Source organism: Phalacrocorax aristotelis, chromosome 5 (genome assembly GCF_949628215.1).
Source record: "Phalacrocorax aristotelis chromosome 5, bGulAri2.1, whole genome shotgun sequence".
In the NCBI taxonomy this organism is placed as follows: domain Eukaryota; kingdom Metazoa; phylum Chordata; class Aves; order Suliformes; family Phalacrocoracidae; genus Phalacrocorax; species Phalacrocorax aristotelis.
The window spans coordinates 6,357,384-6,384,971 of NC_134280.1; the positions used below are offsets into that span (position 1 = coordinate 6,357,384).

General features: G+C 36.4%; 1 protein-coding gene across 1 annotated transcript in view; it reads left to right on the plus strand.

Annotated features, from left to right (window-relative positions):
• LRP1B (LDL receptor related protein 1B) overlaps nucleotides 1-27,588 on the plus strand; it is a 762,836-nt gene that overhangs the window by 661,070 nt on the left and 74,178 nt on the right. Inside the window, exons 61-67 of the mRNA XM_075092828.1 lie at nucleotides 3,677-3,865; nucleotides 4,668-4,816; nucleotides 7,913-8,006; nucleotides 9,649-9,765; nucleotides 9,960-10,079; nucleotides 12,937-13,056; nucleotides 19,289-19,405. Of these exons, the coding sequence (XP_074948929.1) occupies nucleotides 3,677-3,865; nucleotides 4,668-4,816; nucleotides 7,913-8,006; nucleotides 9,649-9,765; nucleotides 9,960-10,079; nucleotides 12,937-13,056; nucleotides 19,289-19,405 (906 nt within the window). The remainder of the gene's footprint in view (nucleotides 1-3,676; nucleotides 3,866-4,667; nucleotides 4,817-7,912; nucleotides 8,007-9,648; nucleotides 9,766-9,959; nucleotides 10,080-12,936; nucleotides 13,057-19,288; nucleotides 19,406-27,588) is intronic.

The window sequence follows — 27,588 nt, forward strand, 5'->3', positions numbered from 1 at the left end:
CGTTACTTCATGAAAAGTTGACTTTAATGCAGAAGCCCATTAAAGTTATAAAGTTACTCAGAAATAAAAAATAGTGGCAGGAAAAACTGCAGCCCTTGTCTGTGAGTGTTTAAACCACTGACAGTTTCAACTTTTGACCAATATGTGGTAATAATTGAAAATCCAGTTTATAGAAACAGATACAGTGTTTATATTATAAATATATAAATATATAAATGATATAGTCTTCTTTTAAAGAACATAAAAAAGAGACTATAATATTTGTTACATTGTGTTTGATACTGTGGTTTTGTTTTTAAGATAATTAGAAGATTTAAGCTTCTAAATCTGGCGCTTACAGAATTGGATTTAAAAAAAAATAAATCAAAGGAAAATGTACTTGGGTCAATGAACAGTTTTCTGAAATGCAGTGCTTTAACTGTAGTATTTAACTTTCTATGCCAGACGTTTTACTTGGCTTCCCTATTCATAAGGTGTGATGAGACAATTCAGACAATATGTGTTACTCTCCTGAATCTTCTTTAGTTAATGAATGTAAAGTTTCATCTGGGTTCTGATGTATGCATAATCCATTGAAGCTAGGGTGAATCGTGTGTCAACCCACAAACATATACAGAAATGAAAGTAAAGATTTTTAAATCCAAATAATTTTCCTATGTTAATCCTCTTCATGTGCATTAAGGCTTTCACATACCAATTTATTCTGATTTTAATGTTAACTGTGATCAGAATAAGAGAAGACAGACAAAGAAAAAAGCATATTTGTTTTATTTAGAAAGACTGGAGTGGTACCTATGGCATCTTTGATGTCAAAAGTAGCAGTAAGGGTCATAATTTATACCAAGAAATATTTTTTCCAGAACTCAAGCAAAAATAAATAGCTTTATGGATAGCTTCAGGGTTTCACTCAGAGTTGTAGTTTCTCTTTCTGCTGTTCCTTCCTGCTTCTTCTGTCAGCCTGGTTTGTATTTCTCATTAGAAACTGCCCTTTAATATCAGTATTTCCTGCAGTTTTGCAGATAGACCTAAATTCCTACTTGTCTTTTAATTTTTGTGCTGTGGCACAATCATATGTCTTAGAAGTTACAAGAAAACTTTCAATAGCAATTGTTTATAATCTACCTTAAATAAAAAGTGCTGAGTTTAATATACCCAAGTCTCCGTATATAAAGATAGCACAATGGATTGTGCCCTGATGCACTCAAAATCCCATGGTAAATATAACAGCACAATAAAGCAACCGAATGACTTAAATCCAATGAAGTAACTAACTGGGGAGAGTGGCAACAGAGAAACTCTGAGAGAGTCCAGTTTTTCAGGAATCTGCTGAAATACTGGATAGTCACTGAAACCAAAAGGAGTTTATTTTATAGAGCATGCATGTACACAGATTTTGATGAACTAATAATTCTAAAATAATTCAGAATTATAATTTCTTTTTTCCAAATGAGACAAATGTGTAAATTCTATGCTTCCTTAATTAACTGCAGTAATCTGGTAGTAAGTGTATGATATGCTAATTACTATTCCCAGTTAATAATTATGCTAAAGCATTTTAAAGATTATTCACTTTTTAAAATTAAGATTAGAGATGCATGTCTTTTCTGGAACAGTATGAAATTGAATTCATCATTATCAAAGATGTATGTAGAGGAATCTCTCAAGAAGGTTCAAGGAAAACCACCTACGTTAAGCAAAAGAACGTAAACCAAAGAGGTAACAACTGGGATTTGACTGCTTAGGCTTAGGAATGCTTAGGAGCAGGGCTCATTTCACTGTTCGCAGTACTAGCGATCGCCCCACACTCCATACCACATCTCGGTTGAAGCTGGGCACTACTGGCTAGTCTACAGCTTATTTTCCCCACCAAGGGAATTATTTAGTTCACTCCAGAGCAGAGTGGGGATAAAATGCATACAAGCAGTTGATCTAATTAGGTGATAATACATATAGGTGTTCCAGTGGACTGACCCTGCTGGAGCCTTCAGGTGTTTTCCTGAATCTGGGAGGTTTTTCCTGCAATTTATTCTGATAAATCCAGAGGTAAGAAAATGAGGAAAAAAAAGAGGAAAGAGGAAAAAGAATCAGTACAATGGAAATACCTGTACTTATAGTTTCTGTGTTCTTGTTTTGTTGTACTTGATTCATTACTTTGGCAGCAAAACTAAAAGTCATGGTACTTCGAGAACTCTTCCTTTCCTTCCTGAGAGGAACAGGATAGCAACAATCACCATGGGGAGTGAGTCACTTCCAGTTTGTAGCCCCTCTTTTCACAATGTGATTCTACAAATGAGGGAAATTAGAAGAGCTTTTCTTGGCGGTACTACATTATGTAAGGAACCGTGCCAAAGTTGCCTATATAAGTGCCAAAATTAAGATTTCTTTCCCCTTTGACTAATTTCTTAGAAATGTTATGAAGCTCCTTAAATGAAAATCATACTGTTATTTCAGTATGGTGTCTATGCTGTATGTAAACATACCAGAAGGGAAAATAAGTCCAGGTCAAAGAAGCAAGGTTTCCTTGACCAGAAGGCAACATACCCTAGACTGGAGTTCACTATCGGCAAGACTATTGTATATGAAATTGAATTTGCTAAGTTGTCATTCCATATACTCAGTATTGGTCATCAGTTGTCGGTGAAATATGAAATGGTCCAACTGGGATTTTATATTCCCCAACTCTCTTTAAGCACATTCCAGATAAAAAGATGAAGCTATTTTCACCTAAGAAAACAAGGTAAACGTGTTAAGGATATACTGGTTAAAAATGGCAGACTCAGCTGCCCTGATCCGCCTTTTCAGCTCTGTCAGTAATTAGAGTGGTTCAGTGTCAAAAGATTATAATTTACAAATTAACCACTGTGGTCAGATATTCTCCTGTGACACTTATGATTACAGCTATATCGGTTAAAAAAAAAAAAAAGTGGAGTTCAGTTTATGTTTACCAAGAACAAATAGTTCAAGATTAAAGAGTATACAGGAGGATAAAGACTGCCCCAAGGCTTTTTCTCCCTTTTGTCCTCCCATCCTTTTTAAAATGATGTTGGCTCATAATTTTGTGATATTGTAACAATGGGGTATTATCATCACTTTGTTTAGTTTTTTTTTAATTGTATGGTTGGTTATGCAAGGAATAAGGAATAAGCCCTCTTACTGCTGTCTTTAATTTAATGCAAAACGGGTTTTCTTCCCCCATCTCTCTTGTCAGTATATTTTGCCGAAACAAAATACTAGTAATTGCCTTAAGGGTCGTTAAACACAGCACACCTGGAGACAGATACCTTTCATTTTGGATGTTTTCTAATTACCTTTTTTCCTCTAAACCCACAAATGAACATTGGCCTTCTGTAAAGAGCAGGTAAAGTTATATTTATGTTATGTTCTAGTTTAAAGCTTAACATGTCTTTGGTTTAGAATCTGGAGGTGATTTTTGTTAACTGAAGTTCTTTCATTTCCTAACACTGATTGGGCCAACTAACACTAAGCAAGCAGAACTCATACCCCATCCATCTTTATTGTACCTGGTAATAAAGAACCCTCTAGGCTTGACATATTGTCATGACAATTATTCTCAACACATTATATAGCAGTTGTATCTGTCAGCACATGCACTATGGAATATCTTAACTGGCAGTCTTCCAAGAGTGAACATTAATCTTAGCATCTCTTTTTACAGTCCCTAATCAAGATATTCCAGGGGTGATTGCACTAACATTGTTTGAAGACTACATCTACTGGACAGATGGGAAAACCAAATCGCTCAGCCGTGCCCACAAAACCTCTGGATCAGACAGACTATCACTGATTAACTCATGGCATACGATAACAGACATCCAGGTGTATCATTCTTATAGGCAACCGGATGGTAATTATTCTGTCTATGCTTTCTGTGCAAAACATTCATGTATTTCACTTAGTAGCCAGTTGCTGAGTTAAGGGAAGCTCATTTATCTGCAGGGATTTATTTTTATTTCTTTTTTGTTTCAAATTGTGGAAGTTTACAAATTAGCTTTCTTAAACATAAATCTGCAACTAATGTTGTAAGTATATCTGGTATTAAATAAATGAGATATATCTTATCCAGTGGCAATATACCGATTTGGGTGCTAAAAAATTAACCCAGATACCGACTGGAAGTACAGAACTGTTAAGCTGCATTACAGTCCAGATTACCAGTTATCAAGATGAGAAGAGTGTGTTATGAAAATATTTAACATTATTATTTGAAAATCAAGAGAGTGTTAATAATGCAGAATAATACTGTTATTTAGAAACTTTTTGGACAGAGGGGAATGTCAAGGAATGTAGGCGCTACGATTATGCCTGATCTGATGTCCCTGTGTTTGAATTGTAACTGAATACAATTTGGCACTTGACCTAGATAAGCTGACCTTTTGTCTCATTATTAAAAAAAAAAAAAAGTAGTGCTTTTTTCTTCCTCTCATGCTTTCAGTATTGAAGCTACATCCATAGTAATAAGTAATTTTTGCATACAACAGAGAATAGCTGAAAGGCAAAAGGAAAAGGTGCCTCTTACAAGTTTTTGATTTGAGACATTCAGTTGTAAAAATAGTCGGTGTAATACATTTTTCTTCCTCTATAAAGCAGATACCCTGAAGTATACTGAAATAGTAGCCATTGATATTCTTTTCCTATTGTGTCCACAGTATCTAAACATCTGTGTACACTAAACAATGGTGGTTGCAGTCATTTATGCCTTCTAGCCCCTAACAAGATGTACACTTGTGCCTGTCCCACTAACTTTTACCTTGCTGCGGACAACAAGACATGCTTATCAAACTGCACTGCCAGTCAGGTAAGTGCGTGCATATGGGGGAATGGCGAGCGGGGATTCTATTTTACTGTATTTCCACTTGCTTTTAAATAAAGAATGCTGGTGGCCATGAAATGTGGAAGCATCAGTCAAAGGAGTTGAAGACTAGGTAACTCACAGGTGCATTAATGCGTTTCATCCTCAAGGCTATTAGTTGAAAATAGATTTGCAAATGCCTTTTTTCCAGAGAATGCAGAACTTGTTCTCTCTCAAATGCAGATGTTTCTGCCAGCCACCAGAACAAATACAGTTACTAAACCCATAAAAATTGCTTTAAAAAAGCATTTGTATAAAATATGAAACATAAAAATACAAAGTGTATATAAAAGTGATACAAAGTGTATATAACAATGATTTAGGAGTATTCATGCGTGAACAAACTTCACATTAATATAAGAAAACAAGCTCAGTCTGGTTAGCTCTGTAGGTAAATGATAGGGTTATATTAAAAACAATCCAGTAGCTGAAATGGAAATGGTAGAATATGCAATTAATTAACAATTGCATCAATTAAAGCATTGAATTCTTTATGGGAGGTGGAGTCCCTGGTACTTTAAATAAATATTTTATGATTTTTTCTTAAAATATAAAGTAAATTAAGTAAAGGATAATGATTTCTTATAAGAGAACCACTTTGGTAAAAGTTTCTGGACTGTCCTACCCAGACAATTAATTGGTTTATTTTAATACTACATATGGCCTTTAAAAGCTTTCTAGTAGTCCACTTTTATTATACCTATGCAAATGACCTCTTACAACATTCTACATCATGTTGCATTCTGTCTGTACTCATTAAGGAAAGGGTTTTACTTTTAATTTTTAGGGAACAGTGGTCATCTTAATAAATGATGTAGTTTCATTCAAGTAATATTGTTATTTAAGAAACCTTCCCACTGTCTTCCTCTGTTCCCTTAAGGTACTATTTGGTATGATTTTATTATGTTCATCGTCTCTTTTCCATTTCAGTTGTCTGCTTGTTACTTTCCATTAAGTGATGAACAAAAAGAAAGCATAAAACACTTGTAAAATGAGGAATTTCTTACCTATTCCCTCATATCTAGCTTTTCAAATTTTTTTGGTTAAAAAAAGGAGCACTTTTTTTTTTTTTAAATTTCTGTTACTGGCACTGGAAGCTTATTCCTCAGTGAATTTATATGCTAACTGTTGATTGAATGGCTCTATTCCTTTCTAAATAATTCAGTGGTAGTCTGAATTGAAGGATAGCATCACATCTTGGATCCTCCAGGAGCAATATTTTATCACTTGTGAATTCCATAGGAGGGACATCAGAGTTAAATAGAAGGAGCTGCTTCAGACAGACAGTTACAAGTTGACATTGGCTATTAGTCATTTTATTCCAATTTTGAAATCTGTTTGATAATTCATCAATCTGGTGGCATGAGATGCAGAGATCAGTGGCAAAAACATACTTTGCTACTTAAAATTTTCGGGTGATGCTGTAAAATCAATAGCCGTTCCTATGAAGTAATCGCTCTTGACAACACACCCCGTTAGCTGTTTCTGATGAAGAGGAGTTGGATGGCTGATACGCTGGGCTTGCACATCTACAGACTTTCGGTTATCTTTTGATGGCTAATTTGATGTGAAAAATTGTTTACTATAAAATGCATCAGACTCTAGAACACTAAAACTCAGGCCATTCCAGGCACACCTGTATGACTCTGACCCCTGATTCTGCAAAGTGCCTGGCTCCCCAGTTTAGAAGGGACTGCAAGCATTTTCATGCAGAGCATAACAGCATCTCAGGGTTAGTACCCATTTCCTGGAATTAAATACATAATGTCATTTTAACAGCCTGACGTCCCTTGTGGTGAACAGAGCGAGGCTGGCACCTTAGAAGAGTTAAGTGGCAGGAAGGCTACACTAGCAAGTAGAAAATACTAAGAATGAGAATTGTCTGAGTTTCTGTTTGTCTCCTACGTTTGGAGGCCTTCTGCTGAGCTGCTTGGAGGTGCATACCTTTGTGGAACAGCTTAACAGTTTAGAAGAGCTGCCTTTCAAACCCAACCTGTTATACAGCATCTCCCTCAGCATGGTACATGAACGATGTAGCTCCAACTCTAGGTCCTACTACACAAATGGCCACGAAACCCTGAATTTTCTTGTCAAAAAAGATAAAACTGGGCTAATCCACCAAATTTAATATACATTTTAAACCCAGCTTATTGAATAATCAATTATTTAAAAAAATGTGAAGAAATGAAAAAATTATGCCTAGTCACAGAAAAGAAAATGTCTTGCACTTCTAAACCTGTTGGTTTCCTTCCTTTCTGTGCTCATACAGACACCAGGTAGGAAACACAACATATCTTAAAAGATGCTGACAATCTGTCCAGATTTTTCTCTCTAGCATTAGCCATATAATGACCTCCAATTTTAGGTTTAGCCCTAGAAGATTGCAGCAATTAATTCTCTACTCCTTGTTTTGTTTGCATTCCTCTTTCAGTCAGAACAAAGGTACAGTGTTGCCTGACCTCAGGGTACAGGCACTCCCAAGGTTTTACAAAGGATTTTTTTCTTTTTTTGTACAAATATTTTATCCTTTTGAAAGGTTGGAAGGCCTTGCCTTCTGGTTTTCTCATTTAATTCAAACAATATAAGCAATACCGTATACAAGTACAACGCTGCATATTCAGGCCCTTTTCTGTAATTGTGGGTGTTCTAGTTTATCTGGAAAAACCATATTAAGTCTGCTTCAACAGCCTACAAAGACTGTTTAAGAATTGAAGTGGTTGTTTTGAATAAGATCTTAAAGAATCAAATCACAGGGTGCAGCAAAATGCAAGGAGTGGTTTGTATCAGGGCACTATAAGCCAAGCGTGGCAGTGTCATTGAAACTGCAATGATTTGTATCAGTGGAAGTCTCAGTGCAAAACATCTCCAAAAAAAAGTATATTTTAAAAATAAGTTTTATGAAATTAACAGCCAGAGTTGGTTAATGGAACAATGATTTAAGCAGTGAACTTAATTTTTCATAAACCGTGCTATTTCTGTTTAAAAACATATAAATAAAGATTCACATCAAAGCTTTTCTTCCTTCTTTCCTTCCTTTTACAGTTCCGTTGCAAAACTGACAAATGTATTCCGTTTTGGTGGAAATGTGACACTGTCGATGACTGTGGAGATGGCTCTGACGAGCCTGAGGAATGCCGTAAGTGCATTCTGAATTTGGAACCCAGTTTGTCAGTAGGGTCCCAATCAAATCTCATGCTTTGTGGGTGTTAGGAAGAGGATTTTTTTTTTTTTAATGCTTTTGTTTGCAGCACTGTTTTCTTTTCCTTGGTCTCTCAAATTTACAAAGGGTGCAGGCTCCTGTTTGTTAGCCTGTAAAAGATTTTCATTAACTCATATCTGCTAAGGGTCTTTTAAGGTCTTTGGAAAATTATAAGAACATGTGTTTCATGTTTTAAACCTTTACTTATCCCAGTTACATATTTGCTAAACATTTTTATTTCAAAGCTGTGTTCTGAAGTTGCTGATTTTTATGTATTAATACAAAATTCCGTCAAGTTTATTTGGTTTCTTTTTGTATATAATAGATATGTGGAATTCTAATCTCATTTGCTTATGTTTAATTGCAATTATACCAGTTTAGTACACATTATTATTTAGTGCATTTTCCTGAACAGCAATGTTCTCCCTGCGATTCCTACAATGTAAGTCTGTATTTTTAACAATGTGTTTTATATTAATATTTTCATTTTATAGTTTTATATCATCAAAGGAAAGTTTGGAGAGCTAAATCTCACCCCTCCAGTGTGAACAACTTTATGCAATGAACATTTTTCATGCATCCTGTGTTACTTTGACACACTATCCTGAAGGTGGTGCAGATACAGCATATTTCTTGATAGCCTCCCATAGTCCAAAGAGTAGGTTACTGTAGTATTCCCTCACTGAATTGTAGACAACTAGAAGTCAATTATGATGACTTTTTCAGCATCCCCAAGGATGGTTGCTGTGATGGTAGCTGACTGCAAGTTTATTTGTTAGAAAAGTGCCTTTCTGGTGTACTGGATTCTTAAACAGTAATATCTGTTGATGATGCTATTTTTCAGTCACTCACTGACCTGTCACCAGTCACTGACTACTTTAAATACTGTTATATTCATCTAGATAAATAAAAAGATTCTTGCCTTCTTCCCTTAAGCTTATATGCTCTACTGTGTGTTCTACAGTCTTCAAGTTAAGTAACAGTTATTTTGACTTTTTGTACTGAAAACTCTCACCCATATTTTTACAATTTTGTTATTAGTTCTTTTTTTCTGTGGCAGAGGCCTTTGAAGCAAGCTTTAACATATGTAATCACTCCACGTAAGATTACATTTTAAGCTACACTATGTTTATGTAAAATATTGCTATAGAGGTGCAAAATTGCTCCTTCACTCAAATGACAGTGACTGTGAGAAGCAGCAATGTTAGGCCTTTCACGAGAAATAGAATTAGAGTTTCTAATAGTGAGTTTCTTAAATGCAGGCTTGGACTCAAGTGTTTAGATCCTAACTTGGAAGTCTCTGTTGAGCTAATAGTAAGCTTCAGCCTGTACAGGGTTGCACTCTGTATCATTAGTAAGGTACAGATGAGGTTATGCAAATTTAAATTCTCAGACTTTGAAATTAATTTTGCAATAGTATGCCTACATTTTAGTTATTAATGTATGCTCAGATTGAGATTATATAGGCAAATACAAGGGTTTATAAGTTCTTTTGATTAGACCATAGTGGAAGAACAACAGCGTTGATACTTTAAACATTCCTCTGACAGTATTCATAAGCAGTTTTCCTTTTTCTCAGCTGAATTCAGATGTCAGCCAGGACGGTTTCAGTGTGGAACTGGACTTTGTGCTCTTCCAGCCTTTATCTGTGATGGAGAGAATGATTGTGGGGACAATTCTGATGAACTGAACTGTGGTAGGTGGTTATATACATTGTAGGCTTCAGAAGCGTGCTATATTGATGTAAAAGCCATCTTTTAAATTCTGTCATTCTTGACATTTTTATCTGTCAAGAAACTATTTCTATTCTTTTACCTTTTAATTTTAAAATCTTTTAATCTTTAACTTTTAATCTTTTTGACTTGATATTTTTATTCTTTTAACTTACAGACACACATGTGTGCCTGTCAGGTCAGTTCAAGTGTACGAAGAATCAGAAGTGTATTCCAATAAATCTGAGATGCAATGGGCAGGATGACTGTGGTGATGAAGAAGATGAAAGAGACTGTCGTAAGTTATATTTAGAGAATTTTGCTCTGACAGCTGTAGCTGGTTTTAAACAAGGAACTGAAGTAAAATATGTAAACTACTGTAAATGTCCTCTATGTAAAATAATTTGAGGAACGTGGAAAACAGTTAATTCACAGGGCTGATTGATGTACAATGCTTCATATACAAGAGAACAAACTAAAATGTCATTTATTAACTTGGTTTTTTTAAAGTCATTGCAAAGAAGAGGGTTGTGTAAACAATTAATTTCAAGCATGTAATTGGGTTTCTGACTTAGGCTAAAACAGCATTTTACTCTTAAGCACCTCACAAATGACTCATCTTCTTGAGGCTTTCATCTTCCATGCCTTGCAGCCACGCTTCTCAATGGAAAAAGATAATTTTTTGCATCTTTTATTGGAAAAGATGTAGCTCCATAGCTGCTTCTACATGGAGTGTAATGGAGTTTTCTACCTTTTCTATTCCCTTTCCTCTGGGGAATTCTTCATTAATTTGCCTGTGTAACTTGATTTCCTTCTACTCAACTTTTAATATATCTTACTTTTCATAAATTCATTTTCACTCCATATTTCTTAGAGATAAATAGATAAAATATTTTCAGATTTAGAATGGAAATGTATTGAATAGTTTGATCATTTTGTAATTAAAAAGACGGTGCTCTCTTGAAATACATCTGTGTCCTTCACTCAGTTCGTTATTCAGACCTACTGCTGATCTAAGGTGCTTATTCCCATTTTCCGAATTAGGTTTCTCAAGGTTTGCAGATGCTGCATTTCTGCAAAGAACATGGGCTTCTCCAAGGGAAGGGTTGCTAAGGATACAAAGGCTTTGTTGATGGTCGTGTTTAATGGCCATCTTCCAAACAGCTCAGCAGAGCTGTAGCCTCTGACAGACAGTATTATATGTTGGTTTGCATGTTATGTTTCTTTAAAAACTGATTAAGTGAGGTCAGGTGAACTCTTGTGGAGGATAGGGGATATTGCTTTTTTTGTTATAAAAAACTGCACATGGTATATGGAAGGTTCCCAAAACCTTGAGGTGTAGCTGACAGAAATTAAATCAGAGCAGCAGAGTCTGCAGCACGCAGCGCTGAGGGACTGTGGGAGAGATAGGGTCAGGACCAGCGGTGATTGAGTTGAAAACTTCCTAGGGATTAGTGGGGATGTAGGACAGTCTGCTGTGACATAAAGCAAGCTTTTGAATTGTCTGAAACTCAGCCATCAGCCCACCTGCAAAGGCACAGTGGGGAGTGGGGGAGGTTAATTATATACATTTTTTATTTCTGCTCTGTCTTACCTAGCCTTTATTAGCTTCTCTCTTAAGAAAGTTAGGTTCGTATTTTAATAAAACCTTCCTTGTGGCTTCTGAAAACTTTTCAGAAGCTTTTGGGGAGATTGCAATAAGGGGAGGTTTTAAGTACGTCTACCACAAAGTTCATATTGACTTAGGCTCCTGTCACAAGACAGATAGCAGATGAGATTATCTATTTAATTCTAATGTCGCTGGACTAGGATTCATAAGATACAGACCTTTTTTTCAGCTTTACCACTGTTTCATTTTATCTATCAAGTGACCTTGAAAAGGTCACATTTCATACTTAAGGCTTTCCATATGTAAAATGGAGGTAATTATGATGGTCTTCCTTGTAAAACACTTTGAAATTCCCTGGTGAGGTGTCCTAGCTGAGAACCAATATTATTTTTCAGAAGTATAGTTAGCAGCATAGACAAGTCTAAATGCTTTTTACTTCCAGCATGGTAAATTTATGTATGAAAAAGTGACACCGAAAGAAATAATACACCAACTCTTAACAAACCTAAGATTTTTCATCTTGCCAAACCCAAGAAACAAGAATGATCGTAACAAGAGCAAATTGCTTTTCAACAGGGATGGTAAAGTTTGTTAAATACCTTATGGAGTTCCCAAGGTAGAAGTGGGACAAACATTAATGTGGGAAAACATTATCAGGGAATAGATCATACTGTTTTCCACACACATTCAATTCAGTTTAGAACAGTTTGTAGGTTCTAATACATATGCTTATCTCTAAAGTAGTCCATATGCTTCTGGTCACAAATAGCTTGCTCACAGTCCCGTCCAGATATATGTCCTTTATTTGTCTTGCCTCTATACTCTTAGTTGTAAGAGTTTAAGAAATGGTAAGATCTGGTATATATGCTTGCGAGGGAGTCGATCTAGAATCTTGTAAGTGCATTGAAGATCTTCGTTGTTGTCAAGTGGCTGTTCTAAAGTTAAAGCAGTTAAGCTTTAACTTAAAGCATCCTGAAATAGGATGAAGGTTAGCTGCATCTTTGCATCGTTATCTTGCCATAGGATTCATTAAAAAGATTGTTCTGCTAAATTTATAAAAAGAAATAATTGCCCAACTTTTCTCACCATTGAACCATGGCCTCTTTTAACAGAGAGCAGAGAATGTCACCAAAATTGTATATCATTCTGATTACCTTTTCAATCAAAGCATTGAGAGATGCCGTGGTCCTTCAAACAGACTTTCAGAATTGGCATCTGGTGTTTTAGGAATTTAGGGGAAAAAAAAAAATCTGACTGCTCTTAGCTAAAGTGGTTTGACTGTATCAATGTTAAGTCTATTTGTTGTTAAAAGGATATCACAATAGGCTCTTTGTTCATTAGATTTGTTTGACCTTACTGTTACATATATAAATAATATATTAAAAAAGATAAAATTATTAACACTGTAAACTTGAATGCTGTTTTCTTACAGATGTTATGTAAGTGATGCTAGAGATACCCGATTTCTGAATTTTAAATCCTTAATATTTTTTTCTTTAAAAGAAATATTTTGAGTAGCTTTAATTTGGAATCCTTTTTCTTAAAGCTGAAAACAGTTGCTCTCCAGACCATTTCCAGTGTAAAACAACAAAACACTGCATTTCTAAACTGTGGGTATGTGATGAAGACCCAGATTGTGCTGATGGATCAGATGAAGCTAACTGTGGTGAGTATGCCAGTGGTTTTGAGTACATTACTGTAGCATGACATTTTTGAAAACAGTAGCAAAAGGAAATAATCATTCCACTTAATATGTCCTCTTTCAATGCATGATAATGCCTGTCGGATATGATTGCTGTATCTGGCTCATACAGTTCTTGTTGAATGGTAATCTTCATATGAGTAGTCTATAAACTCATATTATACTACTGCTCTGTTGGCAGGAGCTGTAAATTAGTCTCTCATTTGGAATATAGTGATGTTCTTGATTTTTCTCACAGTATTTTCCAGTTTCTGTCAATTTATTCTGCCTACTTTGTTGCTCCTGGAGTTCATCAATAGTGAAAAATTTAATAATTTGCAGCTTGTGTTAGTTAAGACTGGCTGTGCAGAAGACTCCAGAGCAGATTCCAACTTGACATGACCAACTTTTGCTTCACTCTGTGGGCTCCAGGGCGTTACAAGCCCTAACACACCACTCCACAAACTTCGCATCCCCATAGGACCTCTCCAAGAACCCCTGATACTTATGAAACTTCTGTGCTAAAATTTGATAGTTTGAGGAGGCAGATCCTCCACAGAGATGATCAAGGGTAGAATTGCACCATTACCAAGCCAAACTCTATTTTCTGACAGATTTTACACAATATCCAGAACCAGAGTGTTCCACCCCACTGAGACACACTTTTTTAGAACATAAATACTAGCTTTGAATCCAATAATTTCTTTCATTGCTCTTTTGAGGATTATTGTTGGATTACAATTATAACTACAGTTTTCTCATTGACAGAACGGATGGATTGATTATATTTCTGCAGAAACAGTTAAATTATTTTCTTAAGACAACAGTCCTAGAAAGTTGAAATCTGAGCAGTTTTCACATTGGTCTGTACGTGATATTTTATTGTAAAAACCTAGTATGCTATTCATCATAACATGGAAAAAACCAGATCACACTGTATATTAGTAGTAATAGTAGTGGTTCTAAGTCATTCCTTGCATTGTTGGAAAGTACTGAGTCAGCTCTTCTGTCGCAAATGAAAGAAAATAATAAATATAAATATTCCACCTAGAATGGATTACAAATAATCAGTCAGAATAAGTGGATCGGTATTGTTGGAAAATCACTGAACATGGATGTCAAAGCAAAACACTCACTCAAAAGTGCAGAAAAACTTGCGGAAATTTCAAGACAGGGCTATAAAGGAAAAGATGGAAAATGTTTTTAGATGGAAGAGAACAAGAAAAATAGTTGTACAGAACATCCAGAGTTCTCACCATTATTCAGCCACGTATCAATATATGGTTTGATAAAACACATTAGTCTGGACAAGTTTATGCTACCTCTGGGACAACAGAGTAACAAAATTCCAGGCTGTGATCAAGAACAAAGCACTGAGAGACAGCCAAATTTCCATAGATGTGTTTCAAGCAATTGACAGAAGCACGGATATGAAAATGTTGGAGCTGGTAAATATGCCTAGGAAATTGAACTCTTCCTCAACACTGAAAATCCAAGACCATCATTTGAATTGTCAAGGGGAAAGTAATCATATCAACTGGAGAGAAGTTGCAGTCCAATAAGTCATTTGGCTTGAAGAAACAGTGAAGGCAAAGGAGATGAACCTTTTTTCGTAGCAACTCTTTATATTCTCTTCTCAAATATTATAGAACTACCCCGCACTGCTCACCTTCAGATCCGCTTCATAGGTGCTTTCTCCTGAACTGTCCCCCATAACCTTGATCTCCAACATGCCGTTTCTTTCCAATTTGGGTGGGACTCCAAGCTTCCAAACTGTGCATTAATATTTTGAGTGACCCAAGCAAGCCCAATTGATATGACACAAAGGGTCTTAAAATAATTCTTTTAATAATATCATCAAGACACAAAATTTCAAAGCAAAGAGGAAACAAACCCAAAGCTAGTGCTGAACAGGAGGAATTGTATTTATAACAGGTACTTCACTGTGATTCATCATTTTAGCCAGTAAAAAGAATAATGTCCAAATTACTTGAACAATTTAATAATAGAGAGGTGCAATGTGTGCAATCCCAAGTTAAGCAGGTCTTTCAGTCACAATATATACAACTGGTTACGCTGGTTCATATCTAAGACTCATCTTGCCTTTCATTCTGTCTCTGGCAGTGACCGAAAGCTAGTATCTAGGCAAGAATATGCGAGCAAAGGAGGCCCGTAACGAAACTTCTCCGGTATACACTTCTAGCCTTTAACAATTTGAGAATCAGAGATACTGTGAGTCGAATATGTCTCTATGCAATAACCTTGATGGATTTCAGTCTCTTTTAACCTTTGTAAAAGTCTCACAACATGCTGCAACAGAGAGTTCCATAGCTTAATTACACACCTCCCTCAGGAACCACCTCCATTTTAATGTTAAATCTGCTAGCTGCATAGAATGCTCTCAGCTTTTGTGTTGGAGGAGACAGAACAATTTATCCATACTCACAGGCTCTATGCCACACATGGCTATGTGCACATAGAACAACTAAGCCTTGACAAGAACAGGGTGGGTTTAATCACATTTTAGAGTTTTTCATAATTTTAGCATTTGAAATATCTTTAAATGATCTTATTATAGCAGTAGTTTTAATACAGTTTGCTCTTCTGTGGTTTTTTATTTTCTTATTTAAAGATGGTTATTTTTATGATCAAAGTTTGATAGAATTAAATTCTAAGCTGCAAGCTGAGTATAATAAAGATCTGCATATGTTGATGCTAATACTAACTTGTTATCGTTTATAGTTCATTTCTAAAATGCTTACAATGCAAAACTTGTGAAAAGGGTAATCTCTTTTTTGCTTAAGTGCCTGCATAGTCATATATATTTTGCTTAGTCAACATCTGCTACAGTGTGCTATTGGAGATATTATATTTAGTAAATTTGTTAGAAGTAGTCTGAATGTATTTAGTCTTCTGTGGTTACTTTCGGACTCAGAAAATTGAATTAGAATTAGGAAATGTATGTTTCTTCATGAGTAGATGGTATTTTTCAAAGAACAGTAGATAGAGTTAATTCATGCAATTAACTCTAGGCAATTAAAAGAAGCCAATAGATTATGGTAATCCTTGCTCGCAGCTTTAATACTTCACATCAAAAAAGGCCCTATTTGAGTTAGAATCTGAAGAAAGCTGTGTGTGGTCTTGGAAAGTGATTGTAATCTGCTTGAAAGGTTATATGTATTTCAGGTCTTTATTAGCATAACATGTCAATGTTAGTGTGACTGCTTTCAGCTTCCTCACTTCTCTAATATTAATTTTACTTTTATCCTAAAGAGTCAAAATAGGCTGGTTTTTTTTTTTTCCTGATGATCAAGAATATGTTCTTTGAAACATTTGAAAGATGCATTATATAAAATTAAAATTCCTTCAACAGGCTTACAATTTCCTGTATCTAACATCAGTGACAGCCTGCCGAGCTCTAGAACAGCTAGTGATCAAAAGTGAGCTTCTTTTAATTTTGGATTTTATCCCTCTCAGGCACACACACATGTACACAAAAATGCACAAATGTGCACACATAGGGAATTAAAACCCCCGAATGGCAAGGTAGCATGATTAGTGACAAAATAGTGATTTAAATTCATAGGGATTGATATTTGAATCAAATACTTTTAGGGTGCATATGTAATATTTTGGGTTTTGTTTTGTTTTCCATTTAAGCCTTCATCCTATTTGCTTTGTGCTCATTTAGAATTATTTCTAAAATAAAATCCTGGTGTGTAATGCACACAAGACGAACTCCAAGCAACCAGCAGCTACCTCAGGTGGTCGCACAAATTTCTGAGGAGGGGCCTTTGCCTGTTACAGTAGATCAATGAGTCTCTCTTTAGTAATTTGAAGAGAGAAATATGAAAATTGAGTTATCGGCACTTCTTTTCAGATATGAATGGTACAAAGGAAATTTCACATTTTAAGGTGTTCTTATTTTGAGAGAAATGGGAAGCAATTCAGTGTTGAAGACAGCAATGACAAAATGTGCATGGGCCCGTGTGGGCTTTTCAGGGTTTCGCAATTCAAAAAAATAAGGTCTTGTACTATTTACTTTGAGTTGAGTAAATCAGTCTGTCCCAAAGATCAGATATTTATTAGACAACTTTCCTAAATCTTCATCTTTGTTACATCTTACCTCTAGTATCCTAGTGTTCTTCTTGGCTGTGAAGAAGGAAAAACAAGACAAGCAAATCTGGTTTGTAAGACATTGTCAAGCGTAAGCTGCTACAACACATCAGTCAACCCAAAAGAAGAATAAAGATTTCAGATTTGTGAACAGAGAGCCTTACAAACATGCAAAATATTTTATATAAAAAAAATTACTATTACTTTGTGTTTGGTAAAAATAGAGTAAGAATAGAAAGATTAATATTCAAGTGGTAATCATAAGGTTAGACTACACTTGGATAAATAAAAAAAAAAAAATCTAGCCGTTCTTCACAAGTGTAGAGAAGCAATGCTAGAAAATGGATTTAACGTCCTTGAGAATTCTTTATGAAGAATAACAAAAGATATATTGCATGTTCTCTTCAACCTAGCAGGTAACTGAAATGCAGGGATGTCATCTCTGGCTTCTGTGTATTACTGATTAGATCTTCATATTTCTGTTGAGTGTGGAAGGATACATAAAACATAAACTGTTGTTGGTCTTTAGGACTCATTTTGGGGGCCGATATCTTAATGGGAGATTGTAGACTTTACTAGAAGTACTTCAATAAATATAGGATGGATTTCTGTTTTGAAACTTGATCTTTGGCAAAGGTGCAGATACAAAATACAAGAGTTCCTTATTTTCAGGGGTGCGGGTGTGGGTGTATTTTTAGTTTTGTAATGTTAAATATTTTTTAAGTGCTTGCCAATGCAAGTATTTGAAATGTCATGATTGAAATGTCATAGACTGTAATCTTGAGAAACATTGTAGGAAAAAGTATTTTGGGAGAAAACTACTTACAGTCATGATATTGGCAGAGAATAAGGAACGAATGCTAAAGTCAGTATTGTAATCACCAAATTTTTGAGTGTACACAACTCAGCTGCGACACCACTTACCTCCACGTCCTTGATATTCAAATGTAGTTTTGATTTATCACTATAATTCCAGAACCATACCTAAAACAAAGCACAAAAAGCAGCAGTTTGCACTGTAGCCTCAAATCTAATATCTCTAATTTGTGGCCCTTTACATTTCACAGGCAGAGAAAGCAGGTTGATTTAAGCTAGTGTTTCAGTCCTCCTTCATTGTGTCAGTTATTAGAATTCATCGAGTTGTCATGATAGCGGTATGAAGTTTGAACTGACATGCTATGAAATAACCCAATGGAATTTTAAAAAATTTCTATTGAAATATCATCACAGTGACATGTAATTTTAAATATGCCATTGAGGCTTTTAGAAAGCAAACTTTTTTTTCAAAGAAAATGTCACTGATAACTTTTTAATTTACTTCATTTCATCTCAGTCCTTAAAACCTGAAAGAGTTACTCAAGAAATAAAAAAATATAAATAAAGCATAGAGGCAGCTCCTTCCTGCTGGAGGAGTTCAGGATGTTCATGCGTCTCCAAGAGGCTTTGCCTGCAGTGCTACTCTGTAAACAGAAAAGCTCATTGAAAATTTACTGCACGAAGAAAATTAATCTCAGTTTAGCATTATATCCTTTAAAATGTTTTACTTCGTTTAAGTAGACTTCCTATCCAAGACATCAGAAGGTGAAAATGTAAATCAAAATGCAAAGTTTTCTGTCAGGTATGATTAGTCTTAAATTATTGTATGCAAATATAACTTTTGAGAAATATATATTTAATACCTTTTCAAATAAATATTCTTGTAGTTTACTGTGATCTGATCTTTTGTAAAGCAATGTTACAGATAAATTCAAGGAAAAGCCAATGCAGTTTTTGAGATTCAGTGCAATAATATCATCTCCTCAAACTACTTTGTGATCACTTTTGAATTCCATATTTTTTACTTTAAATGACAGTGTATACAGTCCATACTTTAATTTTATAATCAGAGTTATGAGCATCTCTCTTTTGGTATGAATGAATGAATAGAATCCTAAAGAACATGGTATGTGAAATAAATTATTTCTGAAAGTAACATTTCAAGTATTATGGTTGCTCCTTCTTAAATGTATCTAGCAATATTGTCATGCCACTGTTTAGGAGCACTCTTTCCATTTTGACTCTTTGTTGGCAATGATATAAATGATATTCATCTTAATTACAGATAAAAAAACTTGTGGGCCTCATGAATTCCAGTGCAAAAACAACAACTGTATTCCAGATCATTGGAGATGTGATAGCCAAAACGATTGTGGTGATAATTCTGATGAAGAACACTGTAGTAAGTAACTCTTAACTCTGTACATGTTATAAGGAGTAGAGTCAGTTTGGCAACATGCAAGAGGAAACTTTTCAATTTTGATAAACTGCACTTGTATATTTTTATACAAAGCCATCTGATAGATTGAAAATCAGTTGACCAGAATCAAAAATGTCCCTTGCTGAAATCCTCCAATTTTATTTATTCTTGTAAAGAGCTGTAATTCTCTATCAGCTATGCAAAAATACCTGACCTATGACTTCTCAATAATCTGATGAATTAAAAATAAAAATTACAATTAGTTTACCTTTATCAGTAAGTTACATATCACATCTCCTATCTCTAGATAAGGGTCATGAAAACTGCACAGTGATAAAGTGATAAACATTTGTTAACAATAAAGTTTGATCAAACACTACCTAACCATTACATTCATTATATACCTGAGATTATTTGCCTTGTTTTTTATCATGAGAAGTCCATTTCTGTAATACTTAATCACATTAAGAAGTGGATGTTGTTATTCAAAGTAGCTCAGTTAGCCTAGTTCTCTCCTACCTATGCGGAACCTGAATGCCTAATAAATCTCTGTAATACCACTTTCACTGAGTTAATTTAGATTTGCTTCTCAGGAAGAAATGAGAAATTCTTAATGGTTTTATCTCATAATCATTGTCTTTATAAAATATTTCAAGAGGGACATTACACAGAGTTCTGAAGTGCTTTCTCTTCAGTTGACAATTTCTGTTCTTTCTTTTGTACTTAGAAACCCAAGAAATTAATATCTTGTTGTGTACATAATGTTGAATGCATATTCCTGATTGTATATCATGAAGGTATATTTAGTATCTTCAAGGTAACCTGGAGAGCTGAATAAATTAGGCATTCTAATGCTGAGTACATGCTGTCTGCTCCTTTCTGCAATTTGAGACACGGTGCCCATAGGTACAGCATGTCTGAAGATGAGCTCATTCTGCTTGAATGGTTAAAGTGGATTTGCCTGACTTTTAATTACTATCTATATTTGAAAACGTTGTGAGTTACTGCGAGCAATAGTGCTGTAGTTTTCATATGCAAGTGTTTCATCTTGTGGGGAAAATGTCATGTGGCTCAGTAATCACTCAGAGCCATTTATTATTATACCCCAGGGGGGTTGGCACAGAAAAGCTTTCTTAACTTTGTGGGAGATTTTACTTAGGAATTGATTATTAATGCCAGTGAGATTTTTCCATTTTCACTTATATTATAAATACCAAGAAATTATTTTATGTTCTTTTATGCTCATGTAAAAATTAAATAGAGACATAGTTTTGCTATAGGGGTCTTAATCTACATGACTAGATAATCTTTGGAAAATTTGAAAATTAAAAAAACCCACAACTTCCACAAAACTTTATTGCTGTTTGCAAAGTAAGTGTCAAGCACCTTATCTGAAATTTTCCATGTGTGAAGTAGGATTTATTCATCACCCAGTATTAATAATTTTCTTCCTTAAAATTTAGATTATCATAGCATAAAGTGAATTAAAAAAAAAAAAAGCCCAAATAAGGATGGTGCACTCATCTATAAGGTTTTTTTTAAAATATTTATTAGGTTTGCCATCTTTGTGTTCACATCAATAATTACGTTATATATTCAGTTCTTGGTTGTTCTCTAGACTTGTGAATAAAGCAAGCTGTAGTTAATTGTAATGGATGGAATGAGTGAGTTGAGAGTACCCCAGCGCAGCTGGTGCTATCAGACTACAGGCTGGGGTGCTGAACTGGAGTTTGTCCTAGCTTTTCTTTTTTTTTTTTTTTTTTTTCATTTTCTTTTGCTTGTCAAATGCATACTTAACCTCTAACTGTTGAATCCCATATTCTGCTGTTTAAATACAGTAGGCTGACACAGTTGTAAAATTCAAATTCTTGGAAGCATTATTGGGAAAATACATAATACCGTTCAGTTGTGTGAAAGAGATGTATAAAATTCTTTATAGGCTGTCAAGCCACTTTATTCTATAAGTGTAATGAAAAAATTATGTACGAAATTAGAACTTCAAAACATTTGACAAAATACATTACATTGCACATTACGATAAGTTGCTCATAGCATACATGAATATCAAAGGGCTTGTCAGGCAACTATATCAGAAAATGAGTTGTTTCTCAAGAATGCAGAATGAATTCAGTGAATTATAGAAATTCAGTTCAGGTATTTACATTTCTCTATATAGTCTCTTCGCATGCACACAGCATCCTGGTGAAGTTGTCAGAAGGGAAACAGAATGCATCTTAAAGAATGTTATGTGTGTGAAAAATTAATAGAGGTATAATGCAAATAGTTGTGCCCAATATGACTTTGTTCTTTAACTGTATTTCTCTTACAGTCTGTTGTTCTTTAACCCTCCCAAATAAGTAAGCGTTATTAGGAAGGTTATAAGTCCATACTGAGCACTAAGCAACTGAGAAAGTAAAATGCCTTTTTTAACTCTTCTGAGTTAATATCTTTTTGGAGGGGGAGATTTGTTTTCAGAGTTTATTTGGATTTTTGAAAACAAATTTGAGCAAAAATAGTATTTGCTCTTTCAGTGAACTTCAAAAAAGGAAAATTCCATAGTACTGACTATCTTATTCCTGCTGAAAAGAAGGCACCAATCATGTTTTATTAAATGTAATTAAAGAAAATATGATACACTGTAAACACTGAAGCAAAGCAAATGTAATAATGCTGTAGAAAGACATTAATTCAATCAGTGTAAAAATATTACTGTTGCTAGAGAATCTTCTCAATGCTGTTTTGTTGCTCCTACAAGTTGTCAAGAAAACAAATTAGTTAATTTTGTCCTGGGATAAGATTGTATTCCGAATTCAGTGAGAACTTGCAATTATTTAATGTTTAAGTGAAAAAAAATTAAACCAGGAAGGAACTAAGCTGGAATGTCTCATGTCAACTTGAGTAAATTTTGAGTGGATAGTGCTCTAAATTCACATTCTTTATGTTGCTTAAGGCTCAGCTGACTTGATGCAAGTCAGACAACAGCTACTGTCAGTTTTCTAAAAGCAGCTAGGTGTCAATACTAGCCAAAGGCAAGTATGCTACTTTAGTATGATAAAATGATGTGTACCAAAGGTTTTTTCTTCTGTGTGCACCTCTTATAACTCGTCTTATACCTAGATCAACAAAGAACAAGTGTCGTCTTTGTTCTGATGAAATACAATGCTAAGTAAAGTTATTGAAAAATAAATAAGTAAAGAAAATCTACATTTAATGCCACATTAAAGATATGAAAAAAGGCCACCTGTGATCACTTTAATTATCTTGTGTTTACAGGCATTCATTCTGCTGGATGGGCCATGTTACTGTTTCTAGCAATATTGTAACGGAGAATTATAAGGAAGTGTGGTTTTGGTTTTCCTCTTCTCCCATTTTGTTGTGTACTATTTTTGACTGGGACAGATTTAATTTTCTTCATGGTAGCTCCTATGGTGCTGTGTTTTGGATCTGTGACAAAAACAGTGTTGGTGACACACTGATGTTTTAGTTGTTGCTGAGCAGTGCATGCGCAGCATCAAAGTCTTTTCTGTTTGTCATGCTGTCCCACCAGCGAGTAGGCTGGGGGTGCACAAGGAGCTGGAAGGGGACACTACTGCAACAGTTGACCCTCAACCGACCAAAGGGATATGCCATACCATGTGACATCACGTTCAGTAATAAAAAGCTGGGGAAAAGAAGAAGGAAGGGGGAACCTGGGGGATGGGGTCCAAAGTGGCAATGCTAATGCCATCACATCCAACCGGGGAATAAGTCCAGGCCAAGCAGAGCAGCAACAAAGGTGCCTTAGCTGCCTCATGAGATGACAGTCAGAAGACCAACCACCTCAAGAGTGTGCATGGCTGTAAGTGGGTCCTTGTGCGCCCCTCCAGGGACACCTGCATGCTCAAGTACCTCTCTGAAATGCCTGTACACCAACGCACGCAGCGTGGGGAATGAACAGGAGGAACTAGAGATCTGCGTGCGGCCGCAGGCCCATGATCCGATGGCAATTACAGAGGCATGGCATGGGATAGCTCGCATCACTGGGATGCAGCCATGGATGGCTACAGGCTTTTTATGAAAGACAGGCCAGCAAGGTGAGGTGGGGGAGTTATTCTTTTTGTGAGGGAGCAACTGGAATGTACCGAGCTCTGCCGAGGGGTGGAGGAAGAATGAGTTGAGAGCATATGGGTAAAAATTAAGGGGTGGGAAAATATGGGTGACACTGTTGTGGGCCTTTGCTACAGGCCACCTGATGAGGATGAGGAACCTGATGAGGCCTTCTGTAGTCAGCTGGAAGTAGCCCCACAATCACAGGCCCTGGTTCTCATGGGGGACTTCAGCCACGCTGATATGTGCTGGAAAAGCAACACGGCGAGGTGTGCACAATCCAGGAGGTTCCTGCAGAGCATCGAGGACAACTTTTTGACACAGGTGTTTGGAGGAACCAATGAGGCGAGATGTGCTGCCGGGCTTATACTGACAATCAAAGCTCTGGTTGAGGCTGTGAGGGCTGGGGTAGCCTTGGCTGCAGTGACCGTGAGATGGTGGAGTTCAGGATCCTGTCTGGTAGAAGCAGGGCAACAAGTAGGATTACAGCCCTAGACTGCAGGAGATCCAACTGTGGCCTCTTCAGAGACCTGCTTGGAGGAATCTGTGGGTTAGGGTCCTGAAAGGTAGGGGCGTCCAAGGGAGCTCAACAATATTCAAGTACCACTTCCCCCAAGCTCAGGGTGCATCACTGTGAGGAAGAAGTCAAGCAAAGGAGCCGGGAGGCCTGCATGGATGAGACCCACAGGTTTGCTGATGATATAGAACTGGGAGGAGTGGCTGATACACCTGAAGGCTGTGCTGCCATTCAGCAAGACCTGGACAGGCTGGGAAGCTGGGCCAAGGGGAACCTAATGAAATTCAACAACAGCAAGTGCAAGGTCCTGCACCTGTGAAGGAACAGCCCCATGCACCAGTACAGAGGTGCTGACAGTACGGGGGTGACCTGCTGGAAAGCAGCTGTGCTGAGAAGGCCCTGGGAGTGCTGGGGGGCAGCGAGGTGACCCTGAACCAGCACCGTACCCTTGTGGCCAAGAAGGCCAACAGTATCCTGAGGTGCATTCAAGGCAGTGTGGCCAGCAGGTCGAGGGAGGTTATCCTCCCCCTATGCTCTGCCCTGGTGAGGCCACATCTGGAGTGCTGCATCCAGTTCTGGGCTCCCGAATTCAAGAAAGACAGAGAACTACTGCAGAGTGTCCAGCGGAGAGCTACCAAGATGCTCAGGGGACTGGAGCATCTCCCATATGAGGAAAGGCTGAGAGACCTGTGTTTGTTCAGCCTGGAGAAGACTGAAGGGGGATGTCATCAATATCTATAAATATCTAAAGGGAGGGTGTCAGGACGATGCGACTAGACTCTCTTCATTAGTGCCCAACAACAGGACAAGGGGCAATGGGCACAAGTTGGAACACGGGAAGTTCCACCTCAATATGAGAAAAAACTTCTTCCCTGTGCGGGTGCCAGAGCAGTGGCACAGGCTGCCTGGGGAGGCTGTGGGGTCCCTTCCCTGGAGACATTCAAACCCCGCCTGGACGTGGCCCTGTGCCCCTGCTCTGGGTGTGCCTGCTCAAGCAGGGGGGGGTTGGACGGGATGATCTCCAGAGGTCCCTTCCAACCCCTGCCATTCTGTGATTCCGTGTTCAGAGTTATGGCTTCCAAAGTCTTCCAAAGACTGTTACATGTGATGAAGCCCTGCTTTCCTGGAAGCAGCTAAACACCAGGCTGCTGATGGGAAGTAGTGAATGAATTATTATTTTGCTTTGCTGTGCATGCAGCTTTTGCTTTACCTAGTAAACTCTCTTTATCTCAACCCACAAGTTTTTGAACTTTTACCCTTCTGAGTGGCTGTGTGTGACTTAGCTGCCCTCTGGGGTTAACTCACAACATCATGATAATACTGTTTCATTGATGTGATGTGGATGCATCATACTGGACACTCTGGCTTGGCTTATTGAAAAATTTCAACTCCCAGTCAACCATCTAGTAGTAGATCTGATGAATACTCATTCATCACAAGAAAGCGTGGCCTAAGTATGTTCTCGAATTCATCTAAATCTTTACAATGTACTGCCAAATGCCAGGATGAATCAAGTGGACAGTGTGCACCTAACTCACTTTGGTTGAGGTGTTCCTATCCCATATTTGTACTGCTGTCACTTCTTTTTCTATGTACAAGTTCACCTTTCCTATTATACAAATTAGCTTATCTAAAAGATTGCTTTGTGACAGCTGTTACAAGATACAGAACTCTCACAAGGAGCAAATGTATTTATCCTGTACAGATACAGGTAAAAAGTACAATATAAGTTTGAACTTGATATCCTATTTTAAGAAAAAAAGTTATGGTTTTTTTCCTTCAGACTTGTATATCAGTACATCAGTCTCCGAAAAAATCCTTTCAATTCTTGACTTGGTGAGATATCTACACCTATTAAATTCAAACTGAACCCCAAATATGAAGTAATTTTAAATGTCTCTTATGAGTTCCTTTTCTTGCTACCATTTAAGTTGATGACAAATGCCTGTTGGCTCTACAGATTATTTTCAGACTTTAAAATGTGAAACAAGTAGATTATCTTATGTGCTGTGTTTCAAATAAAATTCTTCCTAATAATTCAAAAATGCTTTTCTCAGGAAGGAGTGTCAGTATTTTATAAAGCAGAAGCTGAAAGATGCTGCCTTTCATTGGTTTTACACAAGTCTACTAATACTTATTCCTTTCACTAACATTCTGAGCACTGATGGGAAGGTGCTCTTCTGTGTTCATATGTAAATCGCAGAGATGTATTCAGCAGCAGAAGAAATATTTCTTGCAAACAAGAATTGAAAAGTTAGCTCATTGTGTACATTTTTCCAGAATCAAATCTCTGTTTATAAATAATTCATTAGCAGTATAGAAAATATATTTGCTGATATTTTGCAAATCAATACAGAAACATGACAAATGTTTATTTGCATGTGAATTACCTTTTCCACAAATTATTTCTTTCACATAATTTATTGTCTCGTGAATTTCCTCTTCCTCGCCTGTTGACAACAAAAAGAATCATATGTCAGTGATTTGCTAACTTTTATGCAATGAGCTTTTGCTTTGAAAAAATTAGTAGTAGAAGTAGTATCTGGATAATTTAAGAATCAATATAAATGCTAACCTTTGATTTGCTTAAATATAACATTGCTGGAGAACTGATGCAATTGCTGTAGATCTGTGTTTATTATTACTTTCTTACAACTTCAAAAGAAAAAGAGCCTATCTGAAAAATGAAATTTCTCTTAAAAACTTTTAAACAGGGTCATTTTGACTTTTTTTATGAAGTGAAGAAAAATGGTAGCTGAAAGGTTCATTAAAACCATTTCTTGATACAGCTTTTGATTTTTATAAATCCAGAAAAAACCCCAAAGTTCAATTTTACCTTAGATCTGCGCAACTCATGTCTAGTATATTCTCATGCTGGTATTTACCAAATTCTGCTCAACTGCAATTTGTGTTTGCTTTCCTTGATCACTATGGTGCGGTGTTCAAAAGCATTCATGCTTCAACCTTCCATAACTAGCTAAAGGACTCTTTAGCAATACCCAACCCATTACTGTCCATTGCTACTGTTTGCTCTCAGTCTCTCCTCTCTCCTTTTTACCCTTCCTCCATTGATTTAGTCATTGTCGTTTACCATTTGCCTGAACTCTTTGTCCATCTCTCTGTTGAAAACGTCTTACTAATTAATCCTTATGCTTGATTTTACATTATTTATATAGTACAGTGTTTACTGTGGTGGAAGTACTCCCACAAATAATCTTCGTTTGCTTGTTCAGTTCTGCTTTCTCAAAGCTCTCTGACTACAATGTCTAAATTACATGTAGAGACTTGCTTAAATTATCCTTAAGCCCCACTACTTCTCTACCTTTGTTTAATCTAGTGGTCCAAAGTCCAGACATTAACTTTGTTTTTTCCAACATCTTTTGTAATGGTCCTCATTTTCACGAGGAAAGCACATAGTATTCTGCTGGGGGAATCTTCCACACTGGTCCCCTTGCCAGTGGTTTTTTTTGGCAGCAGTAGTGAAAACACATAGCGGTGCAGACAGTGAAGTAAATAGGCTGAAACAGCAAATCTCACCTTCTCAGGATTACTCCATCGCTCC